This window comes from Cavia porcellus, unplaced genomic scaffold, assembly GCF_034190915.1.
Source record: "Cavia porcellus strain 051 isolate PalLab524CR breed Dunkin Hartley unplaced genomic scaffold, mCavPor4.1 scaffold_1, whole genome shotgun sequence".
In the NCBI taxonomy this organism is placed as follows: Eukaryota; Metazoa; Chordata; class Mammalia; order Rodentia; family Caviidae; genus Cavia; species Cavia porcellus.
In genome coordinates this window covers 136,132,898-136,155,448 of record NW_026947484.1, presented here as the reverse complement: position 1 = coordinate 136,155,448, position 22,551 = coordinate 136,132,898, and the positions used below count along the sequence as shown (strand labels likewise).

Genomic DNA, 22,551 nt, shown 5'->3' with positions numbered 1-22,551 from the left:
CTCACTCTCACCTGCGCTGGCTCACGCCACTGTGCATTCAGCCTGAGCACAGTCTCCAGTTTGTTTATGAAGGAAACAAGAGCATTCCCTGAACAGGAAAATGAGAAGCTGTCAAGCAAATGACAATCAGTAACACAATGTCTGTCAGTGTAGGAGCAGAGATTTCAGCGGTAGACCTTGCTGAATTTGAGTCCTTGGGCTGGTTGTGAGGCCACAGCCAGGTCCTTTAATTCCCTAAGTCTCAGCGCTGCTTTGTAAACTGTGAACCACGATGTGTGCCTTCCTCTTAGGACATCTTTTGAAGATAAGCACATGATACGTGTGAAGTGACCTGGATATATTTGGTGCCTGAGAAACAGTTTACTTGAGCTCATACTATAAAAACACCTGAGACCTCCTACTTTCTGTGTGAGTTAGTTTTCCATGGCATTTGTTATCATTTGTTGATGCTATGAAAATAAATACTAACATCTCATAAAATTCAGCAAAGTGGTCTGCATTTTGACATGCACTACATTTGATGGAAGGAAGTTAGAAATTGTTTGTTTTACATTTAAGAGGGCTCTCCATGGGCCGAAGCACTCCTTACTGCCCTTGGAATAAATGAAGAGTGTACCTTGTGATACTTATTTTAAAAAGCAATGAAGTCTTGGGCTCCAGAAAGGTCCTGGGTGCTATGGGGCACTTGTTCCCAGGGAGGGCTGCAGAGGGCCTACTGGAGCATGCTGGGCTGAGGGCTGCCAGATTCTTTTTCACAAGCTCTTAGGCACAGAACCATGCTGAGAGAAATTAGAAAGGAGCATAGCCTACCCTCATGTGAGTTGAATCCATTTTTTTCCTTATTTATTTAGTTTAGTTTTTTGCCCTGCTGGGAAGAGAACTCAGAGCCTTCCCCATGTGCAACAAGCGTTCTATCACTAAGCTACACCCCTCTGCCCCAAATAAGATCTTTTTTTAATTTTCTATTTCCCATGGTGATGGAGATCAACTCCAGTTTTTAAAAAATCCCATGCAGTGATCTTGTTAGCATAAAATGAAAAAAGAAAAACCAGGTTAAAAATACTGGCCTTCAGGGACAAGCTCTGTAAGTCTGAACTTCTCAACATGCTACTCAAGAAAAGCTTGTGGCTGCATGTTAAAGTCCGCATAGGTCTTCAGTTTATAGGCCCTGGGCCAGCTGCATCATATCACCTAGGCCTGGCTAGAAATGCAGATTATTTCATTCCCTCCCAGAGCTGCAGGGTCAGAAACTCTTAGGTGGACCCTGTTGTCACCATCCTTAGCCCCAGAAAATGCTTTGAGATCTGTAGACTTGGCATAGTGGAGTTCTCCCTGCAGTGAGTGAACTTACAGGGCATAAACATTCACTAAGAACTTCTGTACATGTGACTCCTATAAAAATTCTCAGCCTCTCTCTCTCTCTCTCTCTCTCTCTCTCTCTCTCTCTCTCTCTCTCTGTATGTGTGTGTGTGTGTGTGTGTGTGTGTGCACGCACATGTGTGTCTAAAAACTGCAGAGCAGTGATGCTGACACCTGATCAGACTCACAGTTGATAAGTAGCCGAGCCACGATTTAGGCCCACTGGGCCTCTGAGACTGTTGGCAAGAGTAGAATGTAATGCATGAGAGCTGGAGGGTCAGGGCTGGACTCAGCAAGGTGGCTTAGTTTACTTGGCTTTGGAGAAGTTGGCTAATCTTTGTGTGGTTCTATTGCTCACCTGTAAACATTCAATTCAGGAGAATGTTGTGAAAATTCAAAAATTCATGTAGTGCAATTGGAGCAGTACTCAATGCAGTTAACACCGAACAAATGCTATTTCTGCTGTTGTTACTTTACGAATTCTCTGTTAGAAAGAGGAACAGTGCACAGTATCAGCCCTTGGGTCTCTTTTTTGGCACTGACCAAGTAGTAGGAAAAAACCAACAGCCTCACTCTCCCTAATGCTCTCTCAAGAGCTACTCATTCCAGCCCCAAGAGGCACCGGTATTTATTTGATTCTCATAAAATAGCTCTTCCCCTCCCTCAACCACCTCTTCCACAGACACATCATGCGTCCACCGCCCAGCTATACATAGCTCAGGCCCAATTTGAGGGCAGCCAAAAGTGACAGGAGATTACCGGACATAAACGTCAGTTCTCCAGTTGCAGGCGAGGACCCACAGTTGTTGAATAGTTTGACATGTTGCCAGATGGTATCAGGAACAGCGGGTAGAAGCAGCCGTTTGGCTCTTGGCTTTCACGGAGAAGGCAGGATTACAGCCAGGGTATTTTTAATGGCTGGCTGAGGGACATTCACTTTGGATAGAGATTTCTTCCCAGGATCCTCAGTTCTTGATTTTTTCCCAGATTCTTGCTGAAATTAACCCCACTATCTCTATTTAAAAAGTAGCCCCCTTTTTTCTTTACTTCTCCACTCATCTACCACTTTCTCTCTACCCAGAAAGGAAATTCATCTGTCTCCTCCAAAAACAATTCTTGGAAGTCATACAAATGCCGCTTTCTTTCTGTCTTTTCTCCTGGATCAGCCCCGATACATCTCAGGAAGGGACTAGATTTGAAACACATATATGGGCGTACTGGCTGCGCTGTCCTCTGAAGCTCAGAGACATTCTCTGAGCCCAGGGAGTGTGTCTTGCCTTTCACAGGCAAACTTCTTGAACAGTGAGTCACACCTGCTCAGTTCATCCTTGCCACCCACTTAACTGTTTAACGTCCCAAACTTTGACTTCTGTCCCAGCTTTTTCTCTGTAAGGTCAACTACGATTTACCAGCCCTGAAAGGAGAGATCTCTTGGGGCTCCCACCCAACCTTGACTTCCGGTACATTTGGCCTGACTACCCAGTCCTGGAGTCCTGGCTCAGTGATACTTTCCCTCCTCCTGCACCCCCAATAGCTCCTCTCTGCTTCCAGGATGGGCTTATCTTTAGCATTTGTCAACAAGATAGCTAGTTCCTGACTTGGTAAGTTTCTCATGCACTAACCTAAAGATGTCACTCACTCTAGATGCCATCATAGCTCTGTTTGGGACCTTTACCCTGCATGTAGGCTGTGAACTCTGGATCTGTATTTGTGCTAAGAAGCTCACCTCCATTTCTGACATGGTCTCTTGATGTCACTGTTCTGTGCTCCATTCTGTGCTGGAAACCCTGGATTATCTTGTTTTCACCTTCTCTCCTCACTGCAGAGTCAAAAAAGAGCTACAACTTTGAACTGGTTCCCAATCAGACCGCCACCTATAGAAGCAACTTCTTACTGCTCTGCCTTCATCTGAGACCAGAGCCATCTCTGTTCAGACCACAGCCTCAGCCTCCTCAGTGGCTTTCCTTCTCTCCCACTCTCCTTTCTCTCTTTCTGGTCTGTGCCTTCAAATCCACACTCCCTAAATGCTAATTTGTTTTCATATTTTTCTTCTTCTCAGACGACTCTCCAATCAGAACTTTCAGTCCTAGTGCTCAAAGCATTTTTCACTCTACTGTGCATTAAACAAAAGACTCCTTTCTGTCCCCCAAATAGAGTCTGTTCCAGTTGAGTTATACTGCTAAAATCAGCCAATCTGTTCTCCTACACTCCACACTCCTACCTCCAAACCTCTGTCCCATTTCTACTTCCTGGGATGCCCTTGTCATTCCACTCCACTCATCCACATACTCCTCTTTTTAGGTCTTGCTGGCCCTGGCCTCTTCTCTCCTAAGCAGCCTCCTCATTCATTCATTCAAGACATTAATTGTTTTGAGATCTACTTGTCTGCTCAAGTTCTACACTGGGTTCTAGAGAGAGCATGAGAAGAAAGTCAGACTCAGAACTGGAGCTCAGTCTGTCATATGTTTGGTTAATAGACAACCATCATGGAAGTCTGTGGGTGCTTACAAACTGAGAAAAGGCTGCAGAGGAAAAGTGCAGAGCACCGAGATGAGAACAGGAGTCTGGGAGCACCTTTTGGGGAGTTGAAGTTTTAGTGTGAATGTCAGGGATGGTAGGAACTGGTGATGAATGTGGAGAAGTCTTCTGGATAAATCCAAGGAGTATCTGGGCGCAGTGTATGTTATCGTGCCTTTGTGTGAATTTAGAACAAGATACCTCCTGTGAGGAGGAGAGCCTGTGCCAGCCCCAGGGCTTTGGGACTGTGGGAGGAGACTGTGTAAAGATCTGAGGCAGGAAAGAGTTAGATGTTCTGAAAGGCCAAAGGAGAATACACAACAGGAGATGCCCTGAATAAAGCCCAGCTGGCCAAATCATTCACAGCTTGTTGGTCATTCTCAAGGGTTTTAGTTTTATTCTAAAATGCACACAAAAAGTTAAATCTGTGGTATTCACCGCAGCCTGCTTAGCATGTGTGATCTGACCCCCTCTGCCCACAAGCTCTCTCAAAGTCTCTGTGGCCCTTGTTTTCATTCTAGGTGCTTTAGTTTTCCCTTGCAATAAGTCAGAATGTCTCTAAAGCTGGCATGTGTCTTTCTTACACATCTTTGTTTTCATACTTCCTGAAACATAGTAGATCCACAGGTAACTATTATTGTTTTCTCCGCTTTCTAATGCTTTAGGCTTCAATTTTTTTTTTTTTTGTCTTTTTCTTTTTTACCAGTACCAGGGATTGAACTCACAACCACACACTTGCAAGGCATGTGCTTATGGTTCTGAGCTAAATCCCCAGCCCCTGGGCTTCAATATTTTTGAATTGGCACAAGATCCGGCTGCCTTAATATCAAGAAGAAAATCTAACATTTATTAAGCCTGTCTTCGTGTCAAGAACCATGCCAAATGCATCATACCTTTATTTCAGTTAATCTTTAAAACAGCGCTGTGAAATAGATATTATTACTGTCCACGTTTTTCAAGTGCAGTCATAGTACAGGCTTGTGACCAAGTCAGGAACTCAGGTCTCTGAGATCAAGCTCATGCTCTTAATCACTTGGATCTACTATCCATGAGTTATTTAAAGATGACATCTATTTGGACCATATCAATATAGAGGTAGCAGTGTAGCAACAAATACATACAAAATACAATACTTAAAAAGAGAAGAAAAGATACATACTATAATTATTCATTTCTTTACTATTGAATTATACTTCTTATTAAATAGAACATTTTTTGGGGGTGGAAGATTGAGACAGGGTCTTGCTATGAGGTCCAAACTGGCGTTGAGCCCACTACATAGCCCAGGCTCGCCTTGAACTTGTGGCAATTCTGCCTTGGCTTCCCAAGTGCTAAGATTACAGACATGCACCACCATTCCAGGTTCTTATTATGTAGAATATTTTAAAAGTACTTTTTGTACACCAAAGAATCAGTAACAAGTCAAAACAAACCCTAGTATTTCTGGAAGGAGTGAGCACTGTGCCAGTACCCAGGCATTTCACATAATCAATTAATAGACAGCACCATTCTGCAGAATGGACTAAAAATAGGCAAGACTGAGAAATAACCAACTGAACCAAATCAGCAGGTGAATGGTTGCAAATTTCAAGAAAGAATTGCAATTGCATCTCACGAGTATTACAGGTTTTTGGACATTCAGGAAACATTGACTGTACCTTTTCCTCATAGACAAGGAGTAACCCTAAGTCAGTGTATTAGGTGACAATTTCTTCTTGTCCTCTTGTCTTACAAACCTCTTGAATTTGGGAAGTACTTGGGCCAGTTCATCCATTCATTCCCAAGTGTCTCCAAGGAACTGTACAAGATACAAAAGAAGCACAGACTTTCTCTTTCGGGAGGGAGGAATCACAAGATAGAACAGACTTATACTTAACCCTAATGATTACAGTACATCCCCATGTGGTGTCCATGTGATGTGCTACTGGCATTGCAGAAAGGAGGCCAAGATGAAAGATGGGCCTAGAATCACGCTCCATAGTAATGGGTGGCCACAGATAATGGTGACCTGAGAAAGCACATGAGACTGGGATGAGGCAGAGAAGAGAGCAGGTGAGCTGGAGATTTAGAGCTGGAGGAAGGTCGAGGGAGACAAGGCTGAACTGAAGCATGGGGTGGACAGAGTCCTGCCTGCCCTGCCGGCCCAGCAGAGCCTCCTGGACTGCAGAATTCTCATCAGGAGTTGCTCTAGGAGGTCCCAGGCTCTCACAATAGCTATTCTCCCCACTCAGTAGCAAAGTGACCTTGTTACATGGGTTTTTGCCAGTCTTGGCCACCCATGAGCCACCCATGAAAGTGCTTGCTAGGGCTGAATGCTCGGATGGACAGACAATGGGCCTAATCTGGATGGTGGGGAGAGGAATGGAGGGCAGGCTGCTGCAAGCATTGTGCATTAGGGTGGTGAGGAAGAGGCACTCTTGGCTCAGTGTGGCTTCTTGGTCCACTTACTATTACCTACTCAGTCTACATAGATAGAACGTGTAAACGGTTGTGCTTGGTTAACCAGGAAATCAGAAAAACAGAGTTGATTTCAGGTGAGGTAGCATCTCCCACCCATATGTCTTCAAAAGTCACATCTAAGTTTCAGGTGATACCTAGGAAGCTGTACTCTGTGCACCCCGGGGAGTCACATACCTGCATTATCTAAAAACATACAAATGTGGTGCATGTCTAGGGAATGTTGGAGTTAAATTCTCCCTTTAAATCTTCTGGAAGGAATGAGCAGATAAATCTCAGATGAATTTATTTTTCTTTCTTCTATTCTCACTGTTATTAGCACTTCTACACCAAGGGCAGAGAGGTCAAAAGAGCCTCTAGTTATGGTCTTTAAACTTCAGTGTACATAAGAGCCACCTAGTGCTTTGGTTAAAATGGAGTTTTGTTTTAATTTGCATTTTTCAAATGACCAGTGATGGTGAACATTTCTGCATGCATTTATTTGCCATTTGTATATCTTCATCTGAGAACTGTATGTTCATCTCCGATGCCCATTTTTGGAAAGAGCCTTTGAATTTGGGGGTTCATCTCACCCTGGAAAGAATGGTTATCATCAAGGAAACAACTGATAGGGGCTGGGGATTTAGCTCAGTGGCATAAGCACCTGCTTGGCAAGCAGACGGTTATGAGTTCGATCCCCAGTATCAATAAAAAGTTAAAAAAAAAACTGATAGCAAATGTTGACAAGGATGCGGGAAAAAGAAACACTTCTCCACTGTTGGTGGGAGTGTAGACTGGTGCAACCACTGTGAAATTAGTATTGAGATTCCTCAAAAAACTAGGATTGGAGGTTCCATTCAATCCATAGTCAATCTACCAATCTGAAAAAAACAACAGAACTGCAAAAATACGTCATAGAAGTAAAACAGGAAAATGAATAAATCTTTAAAATTAAGAAACAAAGAAAAAACAAGGTAAGAGAACAAGGTATTCTCATTTAAAATAGTTCTGGAAGTTCTCATCAGTATAAGGAAACAAAAAAGTCATACAAATCAGAAAGGAAGAAATTATTTGCAGATACCAAGATTATTTACATAGAAAATTTCAAGAAACCTACAAACAGAACAAGATAAGCAATCTTTAAAATTTTTTTAGAACTAATAAGTTTACAAAGTTGCAAGATGTAAGATAAATATTTTAAAAATTGTATATTTATATGTCATCAGTAAACATATGTATATTAAAATTTTAAATGTAATACTTTTAAGATAGTCAAAATATTAAGTCTTTTGGTACTAGTCTAATAAAACCTGTCTTTATATACTGAAAACTTGGCAATGGTGAAGAGAGAAATCAAGAAAGATCAAATAGGTATGTCATGTCCATGAATAGAAGAGTCAACTTGGGTAAATATATTCTCTCAAGGCTGATATATAGTTTTAATTCCTTAAGATTTCTTTGTAGATATAAACATGTTTATTTCAAAATGTTATGTAAAACAAATGAACTAGAATAGTTAAAGCAATTTGGAAAAAGAAAAGATAGGAAGACACGGTCTACTTTCAAGGCTTGTTGTATAACTATTGGAATCTGAACTGCGTAATATTGGCAGACAGGCAGACATACAAATCAATGGACCAGAATAGAAAGATCAAAAATAGAGAACTCATAAATGTTCCACTGAATTTTTTTATAAAGGTGCAAACCCAGTCCAACAGATGAAAGATAGCTTTCAGCAAAAGGTACTGCAGCAGTTGGATATCTATTGAAAAAAAGAAGAGCATTGGCCTCACTCATATTTAACACAAAATACATCATGGACTTAAACATAAAATATAAAACTTATAGAAAAAACAGGGTGCAAAGCAGGATGGGGAGCTAAGCCAAGAGTGGACAACATCAAAAGCTCAATAAATAATTGAAAAAATTGTTACATTAGACTTTCTAAATATTTTAAACTTCTGTGAAAGACCTTGGTTTAAAATATGAAAACACAAATTACATTGTTGGAGAAAAATTTATAAAGTACATTTTTTATAAAGTTGCCATTAAAGATTTCTAAAATCTGAACAATGATAAAACAACTCAAGTAGAAAATGGACAAAAGGAATGAATAGGTATTTAATAATAAGCATGCATATAGCAAAATAAGCACATTGAAAAGTATGTTCAAAACCATAAGCCATTGGGAACATGCAAATTAAAATCACAATAAGACATTACATACCTATCAGACTGAGTAAAAATTTTAAAAAATGACCAGTGACACTGTAAACCACTGCCAAGGATGTGGAGAAAATGGATCACATGGACATTGCTCATGAGAATATAAAACAGTGCAACTTCTTTGGGAAAGAATTGGGAAGTTTCAGGAAATATTAAACACAAACTACCATACAACATTGTGAGTATAGCAAGACTGTGTTAAAACTAATATTTAACTCAAAAACCTATACAGATATCTTTGCACTGCTCTGGTCCTAATAGTCAATAACTAGAAATAATCCAGATGCCCTTCAGAGGGTGAATGATTATATACCCTGCCTTACATACATGCCAAGGAATTGTACTTTGCAAGGAAAAGGAGCCTGTAATGCATGCGACAGTTTGAATGACTTGTTGGGGCTAATTATGATGGATGAAAAGATTCAATGTCTAAAGGTTATAATTCCATTTACAAAACATTTTTGAAATGGCAAAATTATAGAAATGCAGAACGGAAAATTAATGCTTTCCTAGGGCGAAGGAGTGGGATGGGGCGGGAACCAGTGGCTGTGGCTATAGGGACAACAGATGGATTGTAGCGGTGACAGCAGTGTCAATGTCAGTGCTACTTTGGGATGCTGTATCTCAGTTTTACAAGATCTTATTAGTGGAGGAAACTTGATTAGATAAGAGTATAAGAGGTCTCTCTGTGTAATTTCTTAAAATTGTATTTTAACTAATAATATTGTATGCAGTTTAATTTTTTATTTTTTTAAAAAATTTTACTTAAAGAGAAAAAAGCAAAACAGAAAAAAGGGCAGAAATAATGCAGAATTTCAAAAAAAAATAAACAGTAAGAAATCACTAGTTGATAAATTACGTACTGTCATCTTAGAAATAGTCATTCAAGTTACAAAATTAAAACATACAAAGTGGAAATATGCAGTTTAATTTTTAAAAAGTAGTGTTTGGGTAGGTTGCAGCTCAGTGGTAAAGCACTTGCTTCGCATGCACAAGGTCCTGAATTTGATCCTCAGCACTGAAAAAAACCGCAGTATTAGTATTTCACAGTCTCTTTGGTAACTTCCTATTTCTATTTCCAGCCTGCATTCAGCCAGGTGATGATAATTAGATCTCTGTCAATGGCGAGTTTCCCTTCTTGCTCATGCGTAAATTTCAGGAAAGTCAGCACAATGCCAGCTTTGCACTTGGTGTCACCTTATGTGCTGCCATCCACCAAGAGTAGTTTTCAGCCATCTCTCCACCTAGGATAGTGCTGCACCCTCCTCGCCTGTCAGCCAGCTTGAAATTGAAGCACAGGCCTCTTTTATTCCTGGGTCCCCACCTCAGGTTTACTTGGCAGCTGCGAGAGGGGCTCAGGGTGACAAGGGTGTCAGATATCCATAGGTGTTAGAGTATTCTGCTTCCCTTCTCCTTCCCCTCTCTCCTTCCCTGGGGCAGAGACGGTGGTACGATCTTCCAAACCTTACTTCTTAATTCTGTTCCTTGGATGTTCTACCTTCGGTTCTTGGCACTTCACTGCCTTATTCTTCTCCTGAGGGACAAGTATAGGCTCCCGTTGCTGCTGCTTTAAATGCTCACAGAGCAGCAGGAAGTTTGGAGGAAAACCCTTCTGCTAGTACATGCGAGCACTGTCTTGTGATGTCTCTGCTGTCTGTCTGCTGTTACCCCACTTATCCACCTATTTGTCCCTACAGCTTGTGGCCCAGGTCCTGGAACATAAAGATATAGGTTTTGTGATGGTGGATGCCAAGAAAGAAGCCAAGCTTGCCAAGAAACTGGGTACGTGTGATGTTTGAGATTTTTCAGGAAGAAACAAATGTATATTGCAAAAAAAAAAAAAAAAAAAGTGCAGTTGTCCTTACTCTTGTATGATAATTGGGTTACATTTTGAATATAGATGAAATGATCTCATCTATCTTGGATTGGGAAAGAGTTTTATAAAAGTATATCTAGGCCTGAATTTAATGGTTTAACATCCACCATTTAATAAATCTTTGTGTTAGTGCCATGAAGAGGATCTCCCAGAAAAACCAATACTAAAGACCTAGGCTTTGATTTCTAGTTCCTAAAGTAAACTGAAATACCATCTCCTCTGTCTCAGCATACAGAGATCTTGCTAAGAGAGTTAAATTCTCTCCTTCCATCTCCTGATTTTCTCATCTCTTGGCAGAAGCAACTGACAAAAGATAACACTAGAAGAAGTAATTCCAGGGTCTCAGGGTTTCTCATTTAAGAATGAACTCCAGCTGGACATTATCACCCAAAATGAGAGGGAGGCTTTAGGTGAGATATGGTTAAGCCACTACATGATGGCACTTGTAATCTCTTGTGTCAATATGTCATGCTTAAGTGCAAATGCTCTTTAAGATTCTTAACCTGTAATCCCAAGGAGGAGGGATATAGGTAATCCCCCATTTCCAAACACCCTTGCTCATGTGCTGGATATTTGGGTTTTTCTGCATGACTAGTGAAGGATGGCTATTTAAAAATAGCAGGAGGTTATAAAACAGAACCTTTGAAGAGAGGTTAACTGGATTTGCAGTGGTAAGCACAGAAAAAAAATAAATTCAGTGGTACTTCAATAAATACTTTCAAGTATATGAAAGTTTATTATCCTAGAAATCTACAAACAACTATTTTCTATTTTATTTTCTAAGAGATCAGCCTTTTAAAAATATTTAAATTGTGGCAGAAAAGTTAGACATAGGAAGAAATCAGGGCTCTAAAATGACAATGACTTATTAAGAATGCCTGGGGTGTCTCTGCCCCTGAAGACATAATAAGGAAGATTGTTTTTCCTCCTTGAGCATGGGAACAACATACAGTAAACTCTTTTCCTAGAGTCAAAAACAAGTGAATGAGTTCCCTCTCCTGTGCAACAGTTGACTGACACCTATTCATCTCTCTTTCCATTATTTAAATGAGTATGTTGTATTCTGGAGAATGTTTAGTAAGCTTAGAAAAAAATAGTGTTCTGGCAATATATAAATCTAAGGAGGACACATTGTGGAAGAATTGATAAAAATAAATTAGCGGGCTGGGGATTTAGCTCAGTGGCATAAGCGCCTGCCTTGCAAGCAGGCAGTCCATCCCTGGTACCAATAAAAAGGAAAAAGACAAAAATAAATAAATAAATAAATAAAATAAATTAGCAAAGTAATGACAGGCTTTAACATACATAAAATTCTCTCCAAATTCAGCCTAGAAGGGTGGAGCACTTGGTTAGAATTGGAAAGCCCTGGGCTCAGTCCCCAGTATTGAACAAACAAGCTGAGTGTGGAGGGACTGAGGGAAGCTCCTCAGGCTGCTCAGTCCTTGGGGTTTACAGGACATAGTTTTACTTGTGAATCTGCCCCTTGATCTTCATGCCCTCTTCTGTTTGCCTTAATAATTCAGCTTCCATCAGGCTGTGCCTGAGCTACTTTAGTAGCTTCCAAACTGGTTATGCTCCGTACAAAATCTAGCAGCAGTACACTGGCTGATGTTCCTTCCTTCCAGTACATTTTGAGATCAGTCATCACCAGCTATTCAAAAATACGTCATGTTGTTCTCTTGAGTAACCAACAGTGTGCCAGGGGCTCCTCAGATGAGCCTTGAGACAGACAGCAAGCTGAAGTCCAACTTCTTGTCCCTGGAGAGGCTGCAGATGAGTTTATTTGGAAAAAAGCATTCTCTTGCTAGTAGAGAAAACAATTTAAGGAATTAAGATGCTGTGCAGTTGAAATAAGTGGAAGCCTCAGCTGTTTCCCTGAGGAAAATGCAGTTTTCCAGCAAATATTTGTTAAAATATGCAACATTTCACCAAGAGTGCTGCAGGGCAGCAGAGGAAAAGATGAGGCCTTGCCTTGCAGTACCTATCAGCTCACAGGGTAAAGAGGGTGAGTGTGATTGTGCTAGAACAAGAATATGAGGCATTCAGTGCAGCCACGTACATTTATGGTTCATTGGTCATTGTGTCCAGGCTCCGTGCGAGGTTCTGGGGTACAAACAAGACAATGATCAGACCCTTACGGGATGCACCATTAAATGAGTACTTGCAGACTGATAATGGCATGAGCTCTTTGGGACTGGGTTAACCTTAGGAAAAATGTCATAAGCTGAGTTCCCAAAGAACTAACCAAGATGAGATGAGATGGAAATCACTCCAGTTTTGTATAACAAGAATATGATTAAAGTAACACACACACACACACACACACACACACACTCACACACACACACACACATGATACACTCTTTTGTCAGTATGTGAGCAAGAAGCAAAGAGCATTATACAAGGGACTAGGATTAGTTCCCAAAAGGACCACAGGTCAAGCCACAGGAATGGAAATAACAGAGTTGGCCCTAGATGTTGGAGGGACTTGAATGGTTGGCTAAGGAGTCAGATGCGCAGTAGATATTTTGATAAAGAGAATAACATGAGTTCAGCAGTATTTTTGGAAAATTTTTGGAGTGGAAAATAAATTTTTCTTTTAAATTAAAATCCAGGTGAAATTTTTAGTTCTTATTTCAATTTAAATGTCTATTTGCAGAGCCCCTCAGAAGTATTGTTCTGACAGAGCTTGTGCTTAGGTTAACTCTACTTCCACTAATCCTGACCCCGTGGTCACTCAAAGTGATTTTGTCCTTGGTCTTTTTCATTTCTTCCAGGTTTTGCTGAAGAAGGAAGCCTCTATATTCTTAAGGGTGATCGCACAATTGAGTTTGATGGCGAGTTTGCAGCTGATGTCTTGGTGGAGTTTCTCTTGGATGTAAGCATTTTATACAGTGGCCCTGTAAGGACATATCTGGACTCGTATATAGGGAGAGGTAAAGCTCCACAATAAGAACATAGATGCTGGATATTCTGACGTGGTCTAAGACAGGTTTCCCATCCTTTACAGAAGACTGAACAATGCCCATATCACAGTGCTATCTACCTTTTCTGGGAAGCTGACTTCTAAGTCACCCAAAAAACATGATTATTAGTGACCTGTGAGTCACAAATCTGGACCATGCAGTAGTTAAGTGTTAATTATTTTACAAGATCTACCCGACTATCCACTGAAATTCCCTTAACTAGCTCCAGGAGCTAGTTGCTGAGGAGGAGCTATGCAGTGGAGAGACAAAGAAGGCAACCAGTCACCCACAGAGAGAAAAGGAGTCATCCTGAGGTACCTTCAGTGCAGCATGAACAGGCTGAGCTAAAGTGTACCCCTAAATTACAGTAACTTTTAGTCATGAATACACCACACTCAGATCCATATGTTCAGACAAACAGAGGAAACACTAAAAAAATTTTATTCCTAGGTAAATTACAGTTTCAATAATATCTACGAAGTTAAATGCTGTGGAACACAGGCTCTGTACAAAGAACTTGCTGCTGAACATCCATACTGACCATTCCTTGTCTATCAGTTGGTATCCAGTGACTTATTGCTTTCTTTATACAACCTCAAAAACCATAGAGAAGGTCAGAAGTGAGCTGAGGACCACCTTCTACCAAAAATCCAAAAATGTGTCTGTAGTCTCTATCTAGCAATCTCATTGGCCTACTCTGACAAGACCTAAAAATGTTGGGAGACACAATGTCCTAACTCCAGGCCAACATGGCACTGCCTCAACTCCACCTGCTAGGAGGCCTTGGGAAATGATACTCTAGCTACTTTAAACAATGAACAGTGATTGACCCACATAAACAGTAAACTAGGGTTAAGATTCTGACTTGAACAAATCATGACTCTTGCAATGTGAATCACAGATGATTCTATTTTCAGTTTGTGGCGTTTGTCCTCGAGCTGGCTCTTCCCAAGTTAGTTTTATGATGGTCAGAAGCAAGTGATGCACCACACTTCCTCATTCATATCCCATGAGAGAGTAAAAAAACACCCCAAATCTGGCTTCAAACCACTGATCTTTTAAGAGTCAAGAAGAACATTTGCTTCGGCAAATTTAACCGCATTGGACTAGAGTTGGACGACCTGCCTATTCCTAAATTAGTAAGTGGGAATTAGTAAGTGGCAATATAGGTTATGAAATCAGGCCATTTGTTCAACAACTGATAAATGAAAGTTAGTACATATACACAATAAAATATTATCCAACTTCTAAAAAAAGGAATTTTGTAATTTATGGCAATATTAATGGAATTGGAGAACATCAATGTTTCTACCTATATGTGGAACCTAAACTAAAACAATTGAGCTCCAAACCAAGCAAAACATAGAGTGTTGGGTAGCAGAGAATGGGGTAAGGTAGGGAATGGGGAGATGGTGATCAAATGATATAAACTTGTAATCAGACAGAAGGAATATAGGGTTTTTGATTTAGATTTTTTTGTTTGAGATACATTGAATAGTGTGGAAAATACAGTAATTAATATATTATATACCTGTGAAATTGCTAAGAGAGTAAATTTCAATGTTCCCATTCCAAAGTCTATATTTAATTTGAGGTAATGTATATTTTGTTGACTTTACGGTTCTACACTATATTTATAATTCATAACATCATTTTGTAACCCATTAATCAATTTACAACTAAAATAAAGAAAAAATCTAGAAAGAGGAAAAAATTTCCTTCAAAGCAATCATCCCATTGCTTGAGTTAAAAATCAATTCTTCCAAAAATATAGCTGCTGTGCTGCCCAGGGCAGAGTGAGATGAATGGTCAAGGTCTGAATCACGAAGTCTACAGTAATTTCCCTCCAGAGAGCCTACTTCCCAACTAGGGAATATGAAAAGTTGTATTTCTTGAACATATTTGTGAGCATGTGTGTGTGGCATTTCAGTTAATTGAAGACCCAGTGGAGATAATCAACAGCAAACTGGAGGTCCAGGCCTTTGAACGCATTGAGGACCAGATCAAACTCCTTGGCTATTTCAAGAGTGAGGACTCAGAACGTAAGTTGTCTGTTAATCCTGCCTGGCAGTGGATGGCTGGGTTCCCAAGAAGCACTGTTGGATTATCCCAATAGAAGATGGATCTTCCATATTCCATTTTCTGGGGGGAACAGAGGCTGGAATTTTTTCTTTACAATGAGGCACATGTAGAAACACATGCAGGTCACTGGGGCTGAAAAATGTTAAATTTGGGTCAGGTGCTCAGGCCTCAAAACGGGTGGATGTGAGTGTGTGTGTGTGTGTGTGTGTGTGTGTGTGTGTGTGTGTGTTGCATGTGTGTAAGAGCCTCTCTTCTACTTTCTCACCTGCTCACATCCGCGATGCAGTCTCCTCTACCAGGGACCCACAGTAGGCTGTCCAAAATGCATCAGCACCTCCTCAGTCACGCACTAGAGAACTTCTCTGTCGATTGGAAAACAGCAGCAGAGAATTCGGGAAGGGATAGGCTTGGCCGCTAAGGACAGGGAACACTGCTGGCTCAGACCATCCCTGGCTGCCAGGCTGCCTGCCATGACCAACCACACTCTTAGGCATATTCCCTCTGCCAGCTTTGCAGCCAGGGTTTGTGTGGGCACAGACCCATCTTAGCATCACCACAGCTGTGCAGAGATGGGAGGGGCTGAGTAGATGTCAGGAAGAGGAGGAAGAGGGACGGGAAAGACAACTACTGGAGTACATTTTTAAAAAAGGAAATGGCTTTGGTGGCCTGGGCCCAGTGAGTTAAGCCTGGTTCTTGCATGTCAGCTTTGAAGAGAGGGAAAGGCGCAGAAGGGGTGGGTGTCAGAGGATCTGGTAGAATTGGTAGAACCAAGAGGTGCAAATATGGGCTGCATATGACTATTTCTAGAAATCCCAAACTACTTTGAAATTTTGTCAAACTCTTTCTCTCTTCCCACTAACATCCTTAATCAATTAACAGCCGCTTGTTTGCTCTCACGCACGCTCCAATTAACTCTCTTCTCGTTTGCTTCCCTAAAACCTCCATTCCCAGTGCTTAAAATGAATGTATTGGGGGTGTGCAGCCAGGAGTTCTGCCCCATTTCTGTCTGTGCCCATGTTACTATTTCAGGGAGCTTCTCCTGCCCTGCCCCACTTTATCCTTTCCATATGGAGAATTTCATGCTCACAACAAGCTCTTGACGTAGTTATCACTGTTGCCTATAATTTAATGATGATGAAAGGATACAACACACACAGTTAACTAACTCACCTATTAGCATACAGCTAGCAAACGGTGGAGTCACCATTTAAATTCCAGGAATCTGACTTCAGAGGTCACACATGTAACTGTCACAGCACACGTGAAATGTGGTAATGCTTGTAGGCATAAAGTGAATCTAAATTGGAAGAGAATTGGGCTTAGTGATTTTTTTTTTACTTTGTACTACATAATAATAATAAAATACAAAAATAGGAAATATATCACATGTTACTTTTTATTTTAAAGAGAAAAAACAGAAAAGTCAAGAAGCAAAAAATTAAAAACAACAACATAAGCAAAATGACCACAACAACAACAACAACAAAAAAATGGTGATATAGGATTTCAAAACAAGATGACAGGAATTTAACGATGATTCCTATATTGCATAAATTATTCTCACAGTAATTTCTCAGGCTACAAGGTACAGGCATAGAAGATGTATCAAATAATACATTTTCCCTTTGAGCAATTTCTTTCCCTTTTACAATATCTATTATAGCTTTTCCATCTTATTTACTCTTTCAGTTTTTTACACTAGCAAGACAATGCAGTATTTAAACATGCAAGTCTAATGTATTTCACTTATGAGTATGGTTTCTGGTTGTACCCATTTACCATAAAAGACTTGAGTTCATTGTTTTTTATGGCTGAGTAGTACTCCATTATATAAAAATAACACATCTTTTTTATTCCTTCCTGAATTGATGGGCACTTGGGTTGTTTCCAAGATTTAGGTATTACAAATTGTGCTGCTAGGAGCTCCAGTGGCTCAACTGATAGCACATGGCTCAACTGATAGCACATGGTACTTATACAAACTGTGCTGCTATAAACATGGGCACACATATATCACTGTAATCTGACGTTTTCAGTTCTTCTGGGAAAATACACAGAAGGCAAATAACTGAGTCAAATGCAACCTCTAATCGTACTTTTTTTGAGGAATCTCTGTATTAATTTACATAGTAGTGTTGGAAAAAGTGTCCCCTCCAAATTTAAAGACTCAATTTGAAAATGCGCATCTGAGATGAATGCACAATTCTCAGATAAAGAAATACAAAAGGCAAATAAATATATGAAAAAATGTTCATCATCACTGATCATTCAAGAAATGTAACTTAAAACAACACTGAAATATCATCGCACTCCAGAAAGAATGGCTAATATCAAGGAATCAACAAATAGCAAATGCTGGTGGAGCTGTGGGGAAAAAGGAACCCTTCTCCATTGTTGGTGGGAATCACATATTACTTTGTAAAAATTCAAGTAAAATATTTGTAGGTTTGAATGAGAATCTTGACCCTGCTCCCAAGAGCATGGCATTTTGATATTAGGAGTTACACCTGAGCTTCTTGATATTAGGAATGATTCAGTTCCTGAGCAAGGTATTAAGTGATAATCTCTTTACAATCTTGTCAGTTGTCATTAACCACATGTATATATGGATAGTGATAGGTAATAGAGAATTTTTCTTTTGTGGATTGAACCTAGGGCCTCACACTTGTTAGGGAAGCTCTCTACCAGTGAAGTGCATTCACAGCTCCTCGGTGCTTTGCGTTTGATGGATGAATATTCTTTTCTTGCCACTGAAAATAACTCAGATAATCCAATCTCTAAATTTTCCTTCAAAGGCATGAAAATACCTTAACTTCACCACTATGATTTTTCCTTGACAAACACAATGCTCAGATGTCTTATAATAATTTGATTGGATTGAAAATTATTGAGGCATTTTTATATTTATTATACTTAAAATGAGGCTCTCTTTAGAGATGAACAGGTATTACTCTACTAATCTGAATAATTATTCTTAAAATCTGAAATAATAAGATTACTTGTGAACCATTTTATTTTATTGTACTGTATTTTACTTTATCTTTTTGCAGTCCAGGCTAGTCTTGAGCTCACTTTGTAGCTCAAGATGGTCTCAAACTTACAATGATCCTCCTGCCTCAGCCTCCCAAATCCTGGGATTACAGGCATGTTCCACCATGCCTAGCCTACTTGTGAACCATTTGAATTTTCTTTTGAAGAGTGAACTTCCTTGCTTTTAAATTAAGAAAACATTAAATTGGGGCTGGGGATTTAGCTCAGTGGCATAAGTGCCTGCCTTGCAAGCACGCAGTCGTGAGTTTGATTCCTGGTACCAATAAAAAACAAAAAAAGAAAACATTAAATTAAGAAAATTAAGAATACATTATATACTTCACATTGTTCTTTCAACATTCAGTGAAGTGTATTTAGATGCTCAACAAAGCATCGTATTTGGGGAGGCAATGATTATCTGCAAAAAGAATATAATTCACAGTTTATTTTTTGATCCACTTCTTAGTTGATAAACTGCTTATAAAACTGTCATAGAACAGGGGAAGGGCCTCTAAATCTGCTTCTTCACTGAGAGCTAAAGGAAAGAGGTGATGCACACTGACATGTTGTTGGAGTCACCTTTTTATGACAACCTTTCATGTGGAATTCAGATTCATTTGCAAAACTTCATATGGCAGAGATTTCGATAAATACTTGAATAAACACCAATAGATCTCAGTATTTTCATAAAGAATTTGATGTAAAGTCTTTAGACCTTCCTGTTGCAACCACACCACCAATATACAAATCAGGCAGTTTCCTCATGATCCATCATAATGTGTTCACCTGCTTCTTGGATGGTTTTATCCCCAACTTGGTTTGGTTCTTTTTTGTAAGACAAATATTACTTTAAGCATTTCTCTTCAGGGTTTCTAAGTGGTGCTATTAACCACTTAAGTCTAATATACTGAATCCAGTCTGGAAAATCCCGAGGGATAGGAAGGGAGGTGACGAAAAGCTAATCTTTGTAAGGTAAAAGACAGAGGTTGATTGTTGAGGATTACTCAACATACTGGAGCAGAGGACAAGACCAGACAGATAACCTGGAAGGCAACTGCTGTTATGGTGAGGCTAAAGATTCAACCACATTGCAAACTACCAACCCAGAGAGTCACCTTGCTCCATCCTCCATCTTAAAAATGATGCAGATTAGACCTCTGGGTGAAGATGGAGGCTCTGATCCAGGACTAGGCTGTTCTTCTGTCTGGGCAGGAAGTCATAGAGGCAATGAAAAATTCATCAGGAACACTGAGAGTGGGTGGTGGTGCTCACTGCTGCCTGGACACAGCCCCAGACATTTCACTGCCTCATCTTCTCTTGCCTGGTCCTTCAAGTGCCCTCACCTGTCTTTTTTCTATCTGTCTGGCCTGTACCCCAACTATCAAGCTACCTGATATTTTTCCTGACATTTGATTACTTCCATGGTACGAGTTGGGATTAGGGTATATGATCAGTAGGCACCAGTGTTCTTGTAAATGTTCAACCCCTCTCTCATACGCTTGTTGCTGTGACTTCTTTTAGAGCAACTATCACACTGCATTGTGATATTGTAAGAGACCATAGCCTTCTCTAGGCTGAGCACATTCTGAGATCTGTATCTTTGTCTTACTGATCTTGTATCTCCTGAGGCAGCATTGTTCTAAAATAACTTTTTATGGAACTCTAAAAAGATTCTTCATAGTCCCAGAATTCTAGCAAAACCTTATACTTCTGATAGTAGAATGTGGAAATAAAGTTGATCTTATTAGACTAAATTATAGGCTCATTAACCCTCGGGAACTTAGAATTTATGCAGAATTGCCACAGTCATCACCATTACCATCACTCAGGCTTGAATATAACTATTTTTACCAAGTACACTACTTGCTTACAGGTAACAAAGTGCAACATTCCCACAGTCACGCAGTTTCATGCCTACCTTGGTAGTTTGGGCTAGAGTTTGGGACTAGAAACAAAGCACAGGCTTGACTGAATTCAAATGTTTCCCCAAAAATCAGGGGAAAAAGGAAAGAAAACTAGGATTCATCAACAGGGGTTTTCATGATAAGAGGCTTAAAAATTTTTGTGATGTCAACTTTGGTTGAAGTTCCTTTATATGGAGGAATTTTTTTAACTTAGGCTTATTTATACAGCAAACTACACTCCAGAGGTTACATTTATAAGAAGCAGTAAGTTGAGTAGAAAATCTGCTGTTGTGGAGTTTCACATGCCTTTGTTTTCTTCCTTGTTCTTTTCCACTTCTCTTGTTTTCTGCTTTCCAACTTCATAAAAATGTGTTGAACATGCCTCTTGGATGACTCAGTGCTAATTAATTCAAATTCCTTGGTGGAAACTATGGGTTTAAATAGTACTAAGCAGTTAGCTATCTAAATAATGCCTGCTAAATACTTATTCAATCAGGATTAATTGGCTTTCGACTCTTGCATATCATTTAAAAAGAGAAGTCTGTAGTGTACCTCTTAAAAATATTTTTATTGTTTTTCTTCCTGCTAGATTATAAAGCTTTTGAAGAGGCAGCTGAACACTTCCAGCCTTACATCAAGTTTTTTGCCACCTTTGACAAAGGTGTAAGTACCTATGAAATCCCAGTGTAAATACTGTCATTGGCAGAAGGGATTAAAGTCTGAACTTTCTACCTCTGTTCTTTTCTTTTAACAGCAGTGACCCTCTTTTGCCTCTTTCTCTGGTAGTATTAGAATGAGAGCTGAATGAAAATATGCTTAAAAGGATATATGCAAATCTCTAAAAATATCCAAAGTGACGGCCCAACTTTATCTTCCCATATCCCAAGAACAAGAAGCCTGTGTTCCCTGAGTATGGTGGTAGACGGTTCCCTTGTTCCTCTTCCTTTTCTGGGGATGCACCCTTCCCTGTCCTCTGCACCCTCTTCAGTGGGGGGAGGGGGATGGAACAGAGAGGGACACTGACTGTCTGAAGCCCTAGTGCTTTGAAAGTTACTTTTGGGAGATGTCATTGGTGTATTTTTATGTAATCCAGTTGTTGGTCTTCTTATCTGAGTCTGACAAGTGACTTTATATACCAAAGAAGAGCAGATACCAAGAGGCCTTGAGCCAATGGGTAATTTTATTTAGGGTTTACAGAGCAGAGTACTTTTCTCTAGTTTCTGTTACTACTAATATGACCACTACTTATCAAGTGCTTTGTATGTGTTGAGCACAATTGTATATAAGGCAATTCTCCATATCTGTGGAGCTCTATAACCAATGATTGAATAACTTGAGAGAAAAAAAAATTTTTAAAATTACATTAGTACTAAACAGATTCAATTTTTTCTTGCAATTTATTCCCTAAATAGTTTAATAACTATTTACATAATATTTATATCATATGGGGTATTGTAACAGAAATAACGTAAAGCATATGTAGGAGATATGGAGCTTATACACAAATACTACATCATTTTAAGGTGAGATTTAAGTATTAATGGGGCATTCTGGAACCAATCTCCCATGAATACTGCAGGATGGCTTTATTGTGTCTATATTATTCCCACTTCTTGCAAGCAATTTTGAAAGGTAAAAACTCCCAATTATCATATAACAAAGCAAGATTACAAATGTTAAATCATATACAAGGTCTCCAGTGAATTAACAGTGGCCTTGAGGTACCAGTTTAGGATAGTCTATGCCCCATAGCTTGCCTTCATAGTATAACATTAGCTAGAAGACCCTATGCCTGCCAGTGAGAGTCAGAGGGTACAAATACACATCGCAAATAACACATACAACCACATATACCACATACACACATCACAGTACAGATAACACACATCCCCAACTGAGACACAAAATTATTATATTTGATAGAATCAATAGATGTCAGACAAATTCTTTAATCAAATACAAGTCAAAGTTCACCAGAAAGTGGCCTCCTGAAGATCAAGGCAGTAAGTGAGCTGTGCTTGTGGCATTTCTGCTGGGATGGGTTCAGATATTTTGGAAAAATAATAGAGGTCAACAGATGTAGGAATAGGAAAGGGCCTGATGAAAATAAATCACATTTGATTTATACATACACTGCACCATTTCTGTGGCTCTG

General features: G+C 39.7%; 1 protein-coding gene across 1 annotated transcript in view; it reads left to right on the top strand.

The window, feature by feature from the left end:
- Window positions 1-22,551, top strand: part of Casq2 (calsequestrin 2) — a 63,303-nt gene that overhangs the window by 8,052 nt on the left and 32,700 nt on the right. Inside the window, exons 2-5 of the mRNA XM_003479261.4 lie at window positions 10,236-10,320; window positions 13,192-13,292; window positions 15,311-15,422; window positions 20,986-21,059. Coding sequence (XP_003479309.2) covers window positions 10,236-10,320; window positions 13,192-13,292; window positions 15,311-15,422; window positions 20,986-21,059 — 372 coding nt within the window. The remainder of the gene's footprint in view (window positions 1-10,235; window positions 10,321-13,191; window positions 13,293-15,310; window positions 15,423-20,985; window positions 21,060-22,551) is intronic.